The sequence below is a fragment of the Ranitomeya variabilis genome, chromosome 8 (genome assembly GCF_051348905.1).
Source record: "Ranitomeya variabilis isolate aRanVar5 chromosome 8, aRanVar5.hap1, whole genome shotgun sequence".
NCBI classification, from domain to species: domain Eukaryota; kingdom Metazoa; phylum Chordata; class Amphibia; order Anura; family Dendrobatidae; genus Ranitomeya; species Ranitomeya variabilis.
In genome coordinates, this window is record NC_135239.1 from 63,992,141 (window position 1) to 64,009,480 (window position 17,340).

The window sequence follows — 17,340 nt, forward strand, 5'->3', positions numbered from 1 at the left end:
GGCCAGAAAGGGTATTAATTTTGGTGGGCAATTGTCATGGGAAAACAAGCATGGTTTAATAGAAATGAGCACGGTCTATAATTGAGAGATAGAATATCAAAAATAAAATCCAGAAAATCACATTGTATAAATTATATAAAAATGTATTTTCATTTTGCAGTGAGAAATAAGTATTTGATTCCTCTGGCAAACAAGACTCAATACTTGGTGGCAAAACCCTTGTTGGCAAGCACAGCAGTCAGACATTTTTTGTAGTTGATGATGAGGTTTGCGCATATGTCAAGGGGGAATTTTGGTCCACTCCTCTTTGCAGATCATCTCTAAATCATTAAGATTTTAAGTCTGTCGCTTGGCAACTCGGAGCTTCAACTCCCTCCATAAGATTTCTATGGGATTAAGGTCTGGAGACTGGCTAGGCCACTCCATGACCTTAATGTGCCTTTTGAGTCACTCCTTTGTTGCCTTGGCTGTATGATTTGGGTCATTGTCTTGCTGCAAAACCCAGCTACGACCCATTTTTAATGTCCTGACGGAAGGAAGGAGGTTGTCACTCAGGATTTTACGGTACACGGCTCCATCCATTCTCCCATTGATGCGGTGAAGTAGTCCTGTGCCCTTAGCAGAGAAACACCCCCAAAACATAATGTTTCTACCTCCATTCTTGACAGTATTTTTTGGGTCATAGGCAGGATTTCTCTTCCTCCAAACACAGCGAGTTGAGTTAATGCCAAAGACCTCAATTTTTGTCTCATTTGATCACAGCACCTTCTCCCAATCACTTACAGAATCATCCAGGTATCCATTGGCAAACTTCAGACGGGCCTGAACATGTGCCTTCTTTAGCAGAGGGACCTTGCCGGCTCTGCAGGATTTCAAACCTTTATGGTGTAATGTGTTACCAGTGGTTTTCTTGGTGACTGTGGGCCCAGCTGCCTTGAGATCATTAACAAGTCCCCCCTGTGCAGTTTTGGCTGACCTCTCACCTTCCTCATGATCAAGGATACCCCATGTGGTGAGATTTTACATGGTGCCCCAGATCGATGTTGATTGACAGTCATTTGTATTTCTCCCATTTTCTTACTATTGCACCAACAGCTGCCTACTTCTCACCCAGCATCTTACTTATGGTTTTGTAGCCCATTCCAGCTTTGTGCAGGTCCATGATCTTGTCCCTGACATCCTTATAAAGCTCTTTGGTCTTGCCCATTTTTTAGAGATTAGAGTCTGACTGATTAATTGAGTCTGCGGACAGGAGTCTTTTATAAAGGTGACTATGTAAGGCTGTGTGCACACAATGCAGAATTGGTGCAGAATTGGTGCAGAATTTTCTGCACAAAATCTGCATCTCCTGGCAGAATCCGCAGCTGCATTTTTGATGCGTTTTTTTGCGCGGTTTTGATGCGTTTTTATGCAGTTTTTGTGCCGATTTCTATTAATGGAGGGGTGCAGAAACGCTGCAGAAACACACAAAAGAAGTGACATGAACTTCTTTGAAATCTGCAGCGTTTCTGCACGGATTTTTCTGCACGATGTGCACAGCTTTTTTTTTTTTTTTCAATTAATTTACATTGTACTGTAAATCACAGTGCAGTTCTGCAGCGTTTTTGCAGCAGAAAAAAACACTGCAGATCTGCACTAAATCTGCATTGTGTGCACATAGCCTAAGACAGCTGTCTTTAATGCAGGTAACGAGTTGATTAGGAGCCTCTAACTGGTCTGTAGGAGCCCGAACTCTTATTGTTTGGTAGGGGATCAAATACTTATTTCTAACTGCAAAGTACAAATATATTTATACAATGTGATTTTCTGGATTTTATTTTTGATACTCTATCTCTCAATGTTAAAGTTAACCTACCCTTAAAATTATAGACTGTTCATGTCTTTGTCAGAGGGCAAACTTACAAAATCAGCAAGGGATCAAATACTTACCGTATACAGTGGGGCAAAAAAGTATTTATTCAGTCAGCAATAGTGCAAGTTCCACCACTTAAAAAGATGAGAGGCGTCTGTAATTTACATCATAGGTAGACCTCAACTATGGGAGACAAACTGAGAAAAAAAAATCCAGAAAATCACATTGTCTGTTTTTTTATCATTTTATTTGCATATTATGGTGGAAAATAAGTATTTGGTCAGAAACAAACAATCAAGATTTCTGGCTCTCACAGACCTGTAACTTCTTCTTTAAGAGTCTCCTCTTTCCTCCCCTCATTACCTGTAGTAATGGCACCTGTTTAAACTTGTTATCAGTATAAAAAGACACCTGTGCACACCCTCAAACAGTCGGACTCCAAACTCCACTATGGTGAAGACCAAAGAGCTGTCAAAGGACACCAGAAACAAAATTGTAGCCCTGCACCAGGCTGGGAAGACTGAATCTGGAATAGCCAACCAGCTTGGAGTGAAGAAATCAACAGTGGGAGCAATAATTAGAAAATGGAAGACATTCAAGACCACTGATAATTTCCCTCGATCTGGGGCTCCACGCAAAATCCCACCCCGTGGGGTCAGAATGATCACAAGAACGGTGAGCAAAAATCCCAGAACCATGCGGGGGGACCTAGTGAATGAACTGCAGAGAGCTGGGACCAATGTAACAAGGCCTACCATAAGTAACACACTACGCCACTATGGACTCAGATCCTGCAGTGCCAGATGTGTCCCACTGCTTAAGCCAGTACATGTCCGGGCCCGTCTGAAGTTTGCTAGAGAGCATTTGGATGATCCAGAGGAGTTTTGGGAGAATGTCCTATGGTCTGATGAAACCAAACTGGAATTGTTTGGCAGAAACACAACTTGTCGTGTTTGGAGGAAAAAGAATACCGAGTTGCATCCATCAAACACCATACCTACTGTAAAGCATGGTGGTGGAAACATCATGCTTTGGGGCTGTTTCTCTGCAAAGGGGCCAGGACGACTGATCCGGGTACATGAAAGAATGAATGGGGCCATGTATCGTGAGATTTTGAGTGCAAACCTCCTTCCATCAGCAAGGGCATTGAAGTTGAAACGTGGCTGGGTCTTTCAACATGACAATGATCCAAAGCACACCGCCAGGGCAACGAAGGAGTGGCTTCGTAAGAAGCATTTCAAGGTCCTGGAGTGGCCTAGCCAGTCTCCAGATCTCAACCATATAGAAAACCTTTGGAGGGAGTTGAAAGTCCATGTTACCAAGCGAAAAGCCAAAAACATCACTGCTCTAGAGGAGATCTGCATGGAGGAATGGGCCAAAATACCAACAACAGTGTGTGGCAACCTTGTGAAGACTTACAGAAAACGTTTGACCTCTGTCATTGCCAACAAAGGATATATTACAAAGTATTGAGATTAAATTTTGTTTCTGACCAAATACTTATTTTCCACCATAAAATGCAAATAAAATGATAAAAAAACAGACAATGTGATTTTCTGGATTTTTTTCTCTCAGTTTGTCTCCCATAGTTGAGGTCTACCTATGATGTAAATTACAGACGCCTCTCATCTTTTTAAGTGGTGGAACTTGCACTATTGCTGACTGACTAAATACTTTTTTGCCCCACTGTATACTCGTGTATAAGCGGAGTTTTTCAGCACATTTTTTGTGCTGAAAACACCCCCCTCGGCTTATACACAAGTCATTGTCCCAGAAAGATGGCGGGGGAGGGGGAGTGGCGGAGCAGTGGGTCACAGAGGCAGGAGCCGGCAGCTGCGACTAAAGCCTGTGCCCACTGCTAAATAGAAATGAATATTCACTGCGCTGGCAATGAATATTCATTTCTTTTATAGCGCGTACAGTTACAGCCGCAGGCTTCCAGCACACATCCTACTTACCTTCGCTGTGCGCCCTCGCTGCATCTTGTTCCATGCCAGCAGCTCTTCCGGTCGAGCGATCACGTGTACCCCGCTCAATAAGGTAATGAATATTCACCTCTCTCCGCTCCCCTAGGCGTGGAGTGAATATTCATTACCTTAATGAGCCGTGATAGTGTATGGGGCCAGTCACAAGTCCAATTTCGATCAATGTGTTGGATCAAAATTGGCAATGCAAGTAAATGAGTCTGTAAAAAAAACCATTTTCACAGACTGTCAAAGTGCAATAGAGTTGGTGGAGAATTTTTTTTTTATTTTTCCACATACAAGAAAGACAGATGATACTTAGACAACACTAATCAGAATAATTGGTCTGTTTTTCTCGTACATGGAAAAATCTGATTTGGGAATGAGCCCTTACTTTACACACCCACACAGATTTACACAGGTCGGCTAATAAAAAACAAAGGATTGGGACAGGTTCTTTAACCTACTTTCTAATGGCTGATGCAGTGTTTATGTTCTTCTCCTCACTGGTTACATCATACATTGATTTGCATGTATAGAGAGGAAAAAAGCATCTATAGTCACCGGGAGGAAACCATATAAGGAGAAAATTACAACAGAATTGTGATGTTGACACATGAGAGCTGGTGGAGGCAGCAGAAGCTTCCTGGACCAAAAAAAAACTTCATGCCCAGCATGTATTACTGGGAGGAACACAACTGCATTTTGAAGCACTTAGGAGTTTCATCACTGAGATGTAATGAGTGGATTAAACCCACAAAGTACACTTAAAAAAATAAATATTTATTTTGTGTTTTTGTACACTTTACACATGCTAAAAAAAAGCAAATGTGACTAAGTAAACATTTTATTTACAAAACACTTTATTAAAAAAAAAAAAAAAAAAAAAGGTGCAAATTATCTGTAATAGTCACCTTTTGTGCACAGGCTCTCCAAATTTTACTATTCAGCTCCTTTATTTTTGAAGAAGAGACAGTAGCAGGTCTGAAAAATGAGATGCATAGTTTTCTGGGTAGTAATTAGGTAAAAGGTGGTGTATGGAATAATTGGGCAGTCTCATACACTTCCCCATTACAGCCATAAGCATTTCAGATCACAATGAGTAATGTCCAGGTCCATGATCGCTGCCACAATGTATTGTAAACTTAACATGGGGTGATTGGCGAGCGCATACTTCTGAACGGTTTCCGCCGTGGAAAAAAAACGCAGCATGAATGAATGGGATGCTGTTTGTAAGCGTTTTTTTAACCATTTCCACAGCGGAAAATAACAGCAAAACTGCTTAAAAAACGCAACGTGGGCACATAGCCTAAATGGTATTATCGAAGAGTCACGAAGTGGAGACCAAGTACATTTACAGAGTAAGGCTATGTGCCCACGTTGCAGAAATGCTGCGGTGGAAATGTCCACGTTGGAGAAATGCTGCGGTGGAAATGTCCACAGCATTTCCACAATTCCCTGCCGCGGGTAAAAACTCAAACTCAAGCATTTTTAGCTTGCAGAATGCTTGCGCTTTACAAGCGATTTGAAGCATCGCTTGGAAAAGTGATTGACAGGTTGGTCACACAAGCATAGTGCTTGACAAGTGTGACCAACGTTTTACTATTGATGTTGTCGATGCAGCATCAATAGTAAAAGATAGAATGTTAAAAACAAAAAAAAATACAAAAATATGGTTATTCTCACCATCCGACCGATCTCCTCAGCGGCGCTCCCGGTAGGTTCCGTTCCCAGGGATGCTTTGCGCGAAGGAACTTTGTGACGTCATGTGACCGCGACGTCATCTCAGGTGATTCGCGCAATGCATCCCTGGGAACGGAGCCGCCGCGGGCACCGCTGAGAGCCGGGAGGACTCCGGGGGCCATCAGATGGTAAGTGTATCCCTATTTTTTCTTTTCTTTTTACATGAATATGGATCCCAGGGCCTGAAGGAGGGTCTTCTCTCCTCCAGATCCTGGGTACCATCCGCACATGAAGCGCTCACTTTAAGCATGGTGGGCATAGCCACATGCGTAAAGTGAGTGTTTCAGTGCAATCCTATGGCGGCCAAATCGCTGCAATTCTGCAGAAATAATGAACATGCTGCGGATTTTACAGCTATGCGATTCCGCAGCTGGAAAATCCTCAGCATGGGCACAGCAACTGCGGAATCCTATAGGATTGCATGGGAATGCGTTTTTTTAAGTGTTTCCGCTACAGCAAAAACATGGCGGAAACACATAAAAACCTCAAGGTGCGCACACAGCCTTACAACCTCCTCTGGCAATAACATCAGAAGGAAAACCTGTGTGTCCGGAGCTTCATGACACGAGTTTCCATGGCAGAGAACCCGCATGCCTAGAGTATGTGCACACGGCACCCTAAAGACGGCTGTGGAATCGCCGAGTTTTCCAAAGTGAAACCACTAAGGCTAGGTTCACATTTGCGGTTGAGTCCGCAGCGTTTCATACGCAACCGCATAGCAAAACGCATGCAAACACATGATAACGCTGCGTTTTTTTATCTGCATCAACTTACGCATGACGGATAAAAAACCCCGCAACATTTGCATGCGTTCGCGTTGTTTATGTGCATGCGTTTGTTATGAAAACATTTTTTCGAGGAGAATTTCCTTGGCACAAGCCACGCCCAATGGGTGTGACTCATGGGATTTCTGTATGTAGACCCTTGTGCAAATGCAAGCGAACGCATGTCCTTGCGTTCCTATAGACTATAATGCGTTGTTTTCCTTCTGCAAGCGTCCGCATGCGTATGGCAACGGAAATTTGACGCCCAAAAAATTCTAACATGGTGCGTCAGCCGTGCCCAGCCGCACACCGCGAAAAAATGCATGCGTAAGCAAACGTGGGCGAACGCATGCACGTATGAGTCAGAAACGCTGTGGACACAACCGCAAACGTGAAACCAGCCTAAGGCTAATTTCACAATGGGCGTTTTTGCTGTTTTTTTAATGCTAATTTTCAGCCGTATTTGACAGCACCAGCTCTCAAATCTAAGGCACACAGTTTGTTTTTTGTCAATATTTTGTGCTTTGCTTGTTTTTTTGGACATACAGCATGTCACTTCTTTCAGCGTTTTTCATCTATTGAATTGAATGAAAAAAAACCCACACCAAAACCTGCATTTTGCTGCAGCTTCTTTCCTGCCACTAAGGTTTTGCTGCAGAAAGAAAAAGCAGCAAATAGGCCCAGTGTGAACTTAGCCGTAAGGAACATGTCAGTGGTCATTTACTTGATGCGTCTCTTCAGTTTTTCCTGCGGCGAAGTGCCTCCTTGCTTTAGGCCATGTGCACATGAGTATTTGGAGAATTTTTTACCTCAGTAATTGTAAGCTAAAATCAGGAGTGGAACAATCAGAGGAAAAGTATAATAACTACACAAGTGGTGACGTATTTCTATTATACATCACCCACTCCTGATTTTGGCTTACAAATACTGAGGTAAAATAGAGAGGGCTGTTTCCAAACATAGCTGCCCAATGTTTCTTCTCAACCACTTCAAGGTTTATGGGTCCTAAACGAGGTAAAAGAGGTGACATAAGACAGAATGTGTGCACAGAAATGTCACTTTGACATTGCTGTGCATTATGTTCATTTTTTGCAGGTTCTAGGAGCATTCAGCATGAGAGACATTATCTGCTCATGGCCTAACATCAACAAGCGTAATGAGTAATTTCAGATTGCGTGGAGTAAAGCAGGCAGCCACAGGACTTTGGAGTAGAGGAAACGTGTTCTGTGGAGAGATGAATCACACTTCTCCATCTGACAGACTGATGGCCAAGTCTGGACTTGGCAAATGCCAGGGGAATGTTACCTGACTGCATCGTGCCACCTCTAAGATTAAAACATGTAAAATTAGATGTTATTAGGCTATTTTAAAGGGGTTGGCCTAGGCCATTACTTCTAGTGAAGTGACAAATTAGAGGGATGGCAGCTTTGTACTGTGCCCAGATACATAAAGCAAGGGAAGGGTTGGTATGGAAGAATTTGACTGGCCAAACTTAGCTCTGACCTCAATGCCATCGTAAAACACTAGGGAGAAAGTAGCACAAAGAGTTTTATCCAACGTTAAAAAATATTTTTAGTCAGATTGTGCCAACCTGATCTGTAGTAGTAAGCGCTTTAAGTTTGATGTTCAGCTGCTGCGGATCCACGGGTTGTCAAGAACCAACGAATATCCATATGTGAGTTTTGTGGATCTCTCTTGCGCTGCTGATTTATGAAGACATCAATTCAAAAGGCATTTTTAAAACCTCAATCCCATCGAACATCATTGGGATGTCCAACATCAATGTCTGGCCCCAAAAATACTCTTCTGAATGACTAGTCAAAAATTCCCACAGTCACCTCCAAAATATTGTAGAAAACATTTCAAGAAGATTGGAAACCATTATAGCGGCAAAGGGGGAACTAAACCAATATACACTGCTCAAAAAACTAAAAGGGAACACAAACAACAGAATATAACTCCAAGTAAATCAAACTATCCACTTAGGAAGCAACACTGTTTGACAATCAATTTCACATGCCGTTGTGCAAATGGAATAGACAACAGATGGCAATTATTGGCAATTATCAAGACACACTCAATAAAGGAGTGGTTCTGCAGGTGGGGACCACAGACCACATCTCAGTACCAATGCTTTCTGGCTGATATTTTGGTCACTTTTGAATGTTGGTTGTGCTTTCACACTCGTGGTAGCATGAGACGGACTCTACAACCCACACAAGTGGCTCAGGTAGTGCAGCCCATCCAGGATGGCACATCAATGCGATCTGTGGCAAGGTTTGCTGTCTGTCAGCGTAGTGTCCAGAGACTGGAAGCGCTACCAGGAGACAGGCCAGTACACCAGGAGACATGGATGGGGCCGTAGGAGGGCAACAACCCAGCAGCAGGACCGCTACCTCCACCTTTGTGCAAGGAGGAACAGGAGGAGCACTGCCAGAGCCCTGCAAAATGACCTCCAGCAGGCCACAAATGTGCATGTGTCTGCACAAACTGTTAGAAACCGACTCCATGAGGATGGTCTGAGTGTTCGATGTCCACAGATGGGGGTTGTGCTCACAGCCCAACACCATGCAGGACGATTGGCATTTGCCACAGAACACCAGGTTTGGCAAATTTTCCCCTGGTGCCCTGTGCTCTTCACAGATGAAAGCAGGTTCACACTGACCACATGTGACAGAAGTGACAGAGACTGGAGATGCCGTGGAGAGCGATCTGCTGCCTGCAACATCCTTCAGCATGACCGGTTTGGCAGTGGGTCAGTAATGGTGTTGGGTGGCATTTCTTTGGAGGGCCGCACAGCGCTCCATGTGCTCGCCAGAGGTAGCCTGACTACCATTAGGTACCGAGATGAGATCCTCAGACCTCTTGTGAGACCATATGCTGGTGCGGTTGTCCCTGGATTCCTCCTAATGCAGGACAATGCCAGACCTCATGTGGCTGGAGTGTGTGTCAGCAGTTCCTGCAAGATGAAGGCATTGAACTATGGACTGGTCCCCCGTTCCTCAGACCTGAATCCTATTGAACACATCTGGGACATCATGCCTTGCTCCATCCACCAACGTCACGTTACACCACAGACTGTCCAGGAGTTGGCAGATGCTTTAGTCAGTCTGGGAGGAGATCCCTCAGACCATCCGCCGCCTCATCAGGAGCATGCCCAGGCGTTGTACAGTAGGGAGGTCATACAGGCACATGGAAGCCAGACACAATACTGAGCATCTTTTCCTTGTCATGAGGTATTTCCACGGAAGTTGGATCAGCCTGTAATTTGATTTTGAGTATCATTACAAATCCAGACCCCCATGGGATATTCATTTTGATTTACATTGATAATTATTAAGCTTTATTGTTCTGAACACATTTCACTATGAAATGAATACAAATTTGCAACTGGAATATTTCATTCAGAGATATCTAGGATGTGGTATTTTAGTGTTATTTTTATATATTTATTTTTTTGACCAGTGTACTACTGGGATGACATCAAAGTTCTTGTAGGTATAATATGAAGCCCTAACGTGGTGTATAATATAATACAGTGGCATGCAAAAGTTTGAACACCCCTGGTCAAAGTTAGTGCTATTGTGAACAGTTAAGCAAGATGAAATGATCTCTAAAAGGCCTAAAACTAAAGATCACCTTTCCTTTGTATTTAAGGCACAAAAAAATTGTATTTTTTTAAATATCAAACACTACAAAAGAGAAAATGTTATAATAGATGAATGTGGATAAAATCTGATGGATCCAGATATAGTTATAAGATGTTCGGATGGTTTATTCAACGCGTTTCGACGCTCAGCAGCGCGGATTTTATCCACATTCATCTATAACGGTTCTGAGAGGTCGCAGCGCCAACCTGTGGATCTGCAGCAGCTGACACGCTTTTACTGTGTACCACCAGGTGAGCAGTTCTCTCATAATTGATTGGAAACAATCCTGGGGATAAGACCCTATTTGCGCTTTTTTTGTCTCCTACCTTTCTATACTAAAAAAGAAAATGGGCAGATGCAAAAGTTTGGGCACCCTTGGAGATTGGTGTGCTTAGATAACTTTGACCAGAGTTTCAGACCTTAATTAGTCTGTTAGTGAACAAGCCATAACGATCATCGTTAGGAAAAGCCAGGTGATGTCAATTTACCAGTTTTATAAAAAACAACAAAAAAAAAACAGCTTCCTCTAACCTTCTGCCAAAAAACAGCAGCCATGGGTTCTTCTAAGCAACTGCCTAGCAACGCTGAAAATGGTGGAGGCCCACAAAGCAGGAGAAGGCTATAAGAAGATAGCAAAGCATTTTCAAGTTGCTCTTTCCTGAGTTCAAAATGTAATTAAGAAATGGCAGTTAACAGGAACAGTGGAGGTCAAGATAAGGCCTGGAAGACCAAACAAAATGTCAGTTAGAGCAGGTCGTAGGATTGTAATCCAGATAGGAGAAAAAGCGGCAGCACTCACCAGTCTTGACAGCAGGTAATACTTTATTGACACATACTCTTCACGGCTCGGGGGTGCATATTTACAGATGAGTGTGCAGGTAAAACGACAGCCGTTTCGCGCTACTCGAGCGCTTCAACAGGTCTGACCTGAGCCGTGAAGAGTATGTGTCAATAAAGTATTACCTGCTGTCAAGACTGGTGAGTGCTGCCGCTTTTTCTCTTGTCTGGATTACTGCATTGTTATACCTTCTTGGTGAGAGCACCCGAGGTCTTGTTGTTCGGCTGCAATCCATGCTGAGTCTAGTGTGTCGGCTCTGACGTCCTGGTGGTGCGGTCAGCTGTATCTGGATTTATGACTTTAGTTCATAGGATTGCTAGAGAGGCAAATCTGAACCCTCACTGGACTGTAAAAAAAAGCTTCACAAAGTTCTAGCAGACTCTGGAGTTGTGGTACATTGTTCAGAGACATCTGTACAAATATTGCCTTCATGGAAGAAAACCTCTCCTGTGTCCTCACCACAAAATTCAGTCAGAAGTATGCAAAAGAACATCTAAACAAGCCTGATGCATTTTGGAAACAAGTCCTGTGGACCAATGAAGTTAAAATTGAAAAATAAAACTCTCTGGTCACAATGATCAAAGGTATGTGTGGAGAAGAAAATGCACAGCATTTTAGAGAGAAAAAAACAAAAAAAAAAACACAACACATCTCGCCAACCATTAAGCACGGGGGTGGATAAATCATGCTTTGGAGGTTGAGTTGCAGCCAATGGCATGGGGAACATCTCATGGGTAGAGAGAATGTATTCAATGAAATGTCAACAAATTCTTGATGCAAACATAACACCACATGTAAAAAAGCTGAAGTTGAAAAGAGGATGGCTTTTACAAATGGATAATGATCCTAAACACGCATCAAAATCCACAATAGACTACCTCAAAAGACGTAAGCTGAAGGTCTTACAATGGCCCTCACAGTCCCCTGATCTGAACATCATTGAAATCTGTGGATAAACCTCAAAATAGCAGGGTTTTTTTTTTCCCTAAAATACAAAGGAAATGTGTCATCCTTAACTTTAGCCCTCATTTTCAACTTGCTTAACTGATCACAATAACTGTCATTATGACCAGGGGTGCCAACACTTTTACATGCCACTGTACATGTATAATTAGGACATAAAAGGTTTATTATTATACAGACACATATACATAGGAGCGCACACACACAGATGCTGTAAAGGCAGGAGTCTCTATTTTTGCATTATAAGACGCCATCACTTTTCGCTTGCACTAATTTCAGGACTATGAACTACAAGAAAATCATAAATGTTAACCGGACATATTTTATATATGACATCTTCGTAACTGGCTTATGTGACATGTTGCTGATGAACTTCGATTATACAACTAACGCCAATTTCCTCCAAGTATCAGTATACAAATATAATCAATAGGTCACTGCCATTCCTGATCTCAAGGGAGAAACGAACCCACAAGTTTCCAGTACAAAATGAATGGTTAAACGGGTTGGACAGAAGTAGCAAAAAAGAAAAAAGTCATCATAAATTAAATTCATAAATACCTTTAATTTGTAAATCACACTCGTTTGTCCAGGGAGGTAAACAACATAGTACATTAACTTCATAGCGACCATGTCGCATAAAATTATGTCTTCTGGTCGGCAGTGAGTGTACAGAGCACGCTCAGCAACTGAGCCTGCACCATACTCAGCAACTGAGCCTGCACCATACTCAGCAACTGAGCCTGCACCATACTCAGCAACTGAGCCTGCACCATACTCAGCAGATGCCGCTTGTGTTACACAGCATCTGCCTGTGGCAGCAGAGAACAGAGCTAGGTCCGATCACTGCTGTTTAACCATTTAATTGCAGCTGTCAATCACCCACAGTGAGAATTAAATGGCTAGGTTGCTAGTGCGTGCACGCCCAATGACCGTCCCACAAAAATAAAAGAGCCTTTTTGATTTTGTAAAAAATTCATGAACCACGTACGTGTCTCATTTTGAAGAATTTGGAGATAAAAACAAAACATAGCAAAAGACAAAAAAAAAACAAAAAAAAAAACTACTTGAGCCTTAGGCTACATTCCCACGATAACATTTTGTGAGTTTTTGATGCTGCAGGTTTCTGCACCATTTCCACACCCATTAAGTAAAATAGGTGCGGTAACTTTTAACTCACTAAAAACTCATCATGGGAATATAGCCTTTAAAAAACAAAATTACAAATCAATCAGGCATTTTTGGGGGCTTTTTTTTTTTTTTTCTTCAATATTTTTAGTTGTTTTCTATGCAGTAAGATGTCACTTTATAGTGCATTATTAAACACACTGCATACAAAGCTTTTTTTTGGTGGTGGGGCTGGGGGGCTTATGCGTTCATGTGGCACGTTTATATATTTTAACTTTATTTAATGCCGCTAAGCACAGCATTTTCTTGCCTTACTTTGAATGTGACATAAAATTTTTTATAAAATCATAAAAGACGGAGTTAAAACTTACATTGCTTTTTTTTTTTTTTTTTCGAAGCGTTAATAGAAAGTGTAAGTGTGTACACAGGCGGATTCAGCTGTAGGGATGATGTGAATTTGCTGCAGACAGAACCAAATCTGCAGCGTGTACATCAGAATTCCTAAATTCTCACTCACAATGCTGCAGCAGATCTGTCAACCCTAAAAGTGTAGTAAGGGATTCGATTTTAATTAGGATCGGCGTCCATCACTGCTACAATATCGCCATTGTCGGGAATAACCAACACAGCCCATAGACCAGGGAAGCATTTTCTTTCTGGATAAAGCGTTTTTATTTGTTGTGGTTTTTTTTTTGGTTTTCTTTTTTTAAATTCCAGCCCCGTTGCCCTTTACATTCTAGATCCATTACTGCTGACCCAATGGACTACGGCTACATGGCGCACAGCATTGAAATTGCGGCGACGCGCTGTAACACTAGACGCAATGGTTTCCTATGGTGTCACATTGTGAAATGCGCCACAAAGCCGCGAATGTTAACAAAGGTGCTGGTCTTTCTGTAGCAGGTCACAAGTCGTACACCACTCGCTTTCCATAGAGGTCAATGCAAGTCGCAAAAATGGTTTTCTTGTGCGACATGTCGTAGTGTATCCTAGCCAATTACAGAATGGATTTTTTTTTCTCATTGCAACAAATCTACATTCTTCTTTCTCGTTACTGAAATTTAATGAAAAAAGTGACACCACTACAATGAGAAGAATGTATTCCCATTCCTAGAGCCACAGTTAGCTGTAATAGTTAAAGGGAGTCTGCCACCAGCTTTCTGCTATGTAATCTGAGAGCAGCATGATGCAGAGACCCTGATTCCAGTCACTTACTGGGCCACATGCTGTCATTTTAGTTTTCTCTGCTGCAGATCCAGCAGAGCTCAGAATGCTGAGCCCTGTATAACCCTACCCACGCCACCGATTGGCAGCTAAACATGATGCTGCCAATCAGTGGTGGCAGAGTGGTTATACAGAGTAGCTGGCGAGGAGGAAGGAGACACTTAGTCCTGTAGTAAATCTCCTGCTGACAAAACACTCATTGTAATGAAACAGCACCACACAGCCTAGTAAGTGACATTGCTGGAATCAGGATCTGTCTCCATACCATGATGCTTTCACATTACATAGCAAAAACCTGCTGACAAATTCCCTTTAAAGAGTAAAAATTTTCTTTTTATTATTATTCTTTAGTCATTAGAAGTTATGGATTTTTGTAATACTTCATTATTTTCCTTCCCTTCCCTCCAAACACTATGCTGCAGCGATGTTTTGATGAACAGGTCATGCTCCTTTAGAAGCTGCTTCCAACTGCTGTTCAGCAAGATCCACACACCATCTTAAAACAATCATAGTAGGGATTTTCTCATGTCTGAGCAACAAGGTTGGGAGCAAAGCAGCTCCGGCAGGGAAAGTCTGTACAAAGCAGATGAAAGCAGCTTCTAAAGCAGCATGAACCAGGAATTGAAACAGCATTGCAGTATAGTGTTTGAATAAACTTATATTAATTCAGGTTTTTTTAATATCCTCTGGTAATAATGGTGCAGACTATGCATCGTTTCGTACATGTGATAATTTATGCATACTGTAAATATAACTTAACTAAAAACATTCATACAAATGTACAGAAATTTACGCTAGTCACATAAGACTTGAATGGATTAGGACTGGTGAAAACTACAAGTCATTGATCACCATTGCCACATGAAGACCTATACTACACAGAGTTTTGATTGAGTTCGGGAGGTCAGTATGTTGCTAACTATGGCCTAACCTGTGTGATAAAATTGCCAAATAATGGGATCAATAAAGGAGACCAGCTACATTATTTAAATGGGTTGGCCCACACAAAGAAAAAAAAAACCAAAAAACTGTCCACATAAATGTTTGATCGCTGTCAGATAGAAGACAATGCTTGGCTATCTCCACCAGTCCCAAAAAGGTTTAAAGGGGTTGACCAGCACCAAGACAACCACTTCATAAATCCTAAATTCCCCACGTAAATTAAAGATACCCTATACTCATGTCACATACCAGCGCTGGGTCTCCCGAGGCTTGCGTGACATTGGCTGCAGGGCTTATATGCAGTAATAATCAGAAGCCGAGCTGCTGCGCTCTCATTTTCCCTGGCCCAGCGGAATAAGTGGGAACGCAGCAGCACAATAGCGGCAACTGACTGGCTGCAGGGCTCATGTAGCGTAACAATGTCATGAGAGCCTCGGGAGATCCGGTGCCAATAATGCTGGAAGGGGGCCGATACAGGATCTGAGTAGAAGGCGTTGTCAGACTGGTGGCCAAAACCCTTTAATAAAGTGATTACATGACCTGTCCTTTTAAAAAAGGGGCCAGGAGACCTCTATTCTGGACCTTCAGTAATCAGGCACCTTAACACCTATCCCATTCTTTGTGGCCCAAGCCCTATAAAATCATGAGATCCATATCTGGATAACTCTCCTGCCTTACTCAATATGTCAAGTGCATTGATGGACATTTTGTTATTCCCCCCCCCCATCGACAGGTGATGGCGCTATACACAGTACAATAAGCCTTTTTGTTTTCTGGCAATGCCTTTGAGATGAGAGTGTAGCCGACCTACAGAACCTCATGGATATACACACACCGTATCGTAAAAATAGGCACCTTATTACATCCCAACCACACGTGGCACAGACCATCTGCAGGAACAAATTGCTGGAAATTTGCCCCCAGGTTGTCCATGAAGAATGTCATGTAATACTATTGTTTTTTTTTTTAACATATCGGTAGTGTACTGCTTTTTGACCCACAATATTTCCATGTCGTACACAAACTATACAATTTTTGCTACATCTTCACAAGGCAATTGCTGCTTGAGAGTAGGCTAGTCGTGGCCAGGACCAGTTTACGTGGTAGCAATCAGTGCAGCAGGTTTAGAGGCACAAGGAGACTAGGAGACACTAGTGCATGTGGCTGAACGGTGCGTGGACTGCAGCATCTTACAATGTTTGGAAGAGGCTCATTAGAGAAGTGTCCTTTGGGAGCGTCCGATGGGGGCTGAAAACCTTCTCTTTGATAGCAGTCGTTACTGCGTCTTGCTGTAAAATCTCATATTTGCCAGGCCATGAAAAAGGAGCAGTTTTGGACATGCCTAAACCCCCTGTACTGATCCCATTTCTGACATCAGCGACCATGACCTAAGTCCGTGGATCGTCAACGATCTAATCGGGTCCATATAACATGCAGGTAAACTTCCTCACCCCGACGTTTGGTGCCACCAGGAGTGATATTCCATGATGTGCCAATTTCAGAGCTTCCCAAAAGATACAAGACTCATTCTTCACTTACTGAATCTGTCAAAAACAAAAACTAACACCTTCCAAAATGGGGCTACGAAGACCCTCAGAATCCATGTAAAAATTGGGAAGACAAAATCTTGAAAATTTTGATATATATATCAAGTATATTGATTGGAACCAAACTCAGATTAGTGAGGGAGCTTATTTTCTGTAAGAACGTATTCCTTGGTGTCCTCCTGGTGGAAACACCGACCACAAGGGGGTTATATCCCGTTCTCGTAAGGGAAGTCTCTGGCAGTGTTCATGAACAGAGGCTTTGTCAGATCAGGAAGGCTACCAGATGTGCGATTCACAGTGTGTCATTTTGATGACGCCAACTCCACCGCCTAACCGCCGGTAGTTCATGCCTCCGTACAGCCTGAAAGGAAAGAAGCAGGTCGTTACTCTTCAAAGTTCACTTACACCAAACTTGGACGATAATTCCAGAATTACATGGCACCCCTTCAGTCAAATGATGTCCATATGTGTTGGGCTACACGATGACTTTGGTTGCGACACAGGCCGCTCGGTGCCACAGCTACATCACGGCATAGTGCAGGTGAATGGGGTTGCATTGGGACCTGCTGGGCACTGTAAGGCTACTTTCACACTAGCGTCGGGCACTGCATGTCGCAATGCGTCGTTGTAGAGAAAAAACACATCCTGCAAAGTTGCTCGCAGGATGTGTTTTTTCTCCATAGACTTTTATTAGCGACGCATTGCGATGCAGTGCCACACGTCGC

General features: G+C 42.7%; 1 protein-coding gene across 1 annotated transcript in view; it reads right to left on the minus strand.

Moving 5' to 3' along the window:
- Positions 1 to 13,610: 13,610 nt before the first annotated feature.
- The window catches only part of KLHL20 (kelch like family member 20), a 59,666-nt gene continuing 55,936 nt past the window's right edge, over positions 13,611 to 17,340 (minus strand). The window contains exon 12 of the mRNA XM_077276023.1: positions 13,611 to 16,976. Within this exon, the coding sequence (XP_077132138.1) occupies positions 16,892 to 16,976 (85 nt within the window). The 3' untranslated portion in view covers positions 13,611 to 16,891. The remainder of the gene's footprint in view (positions 16,977 to 17,340) is intronic.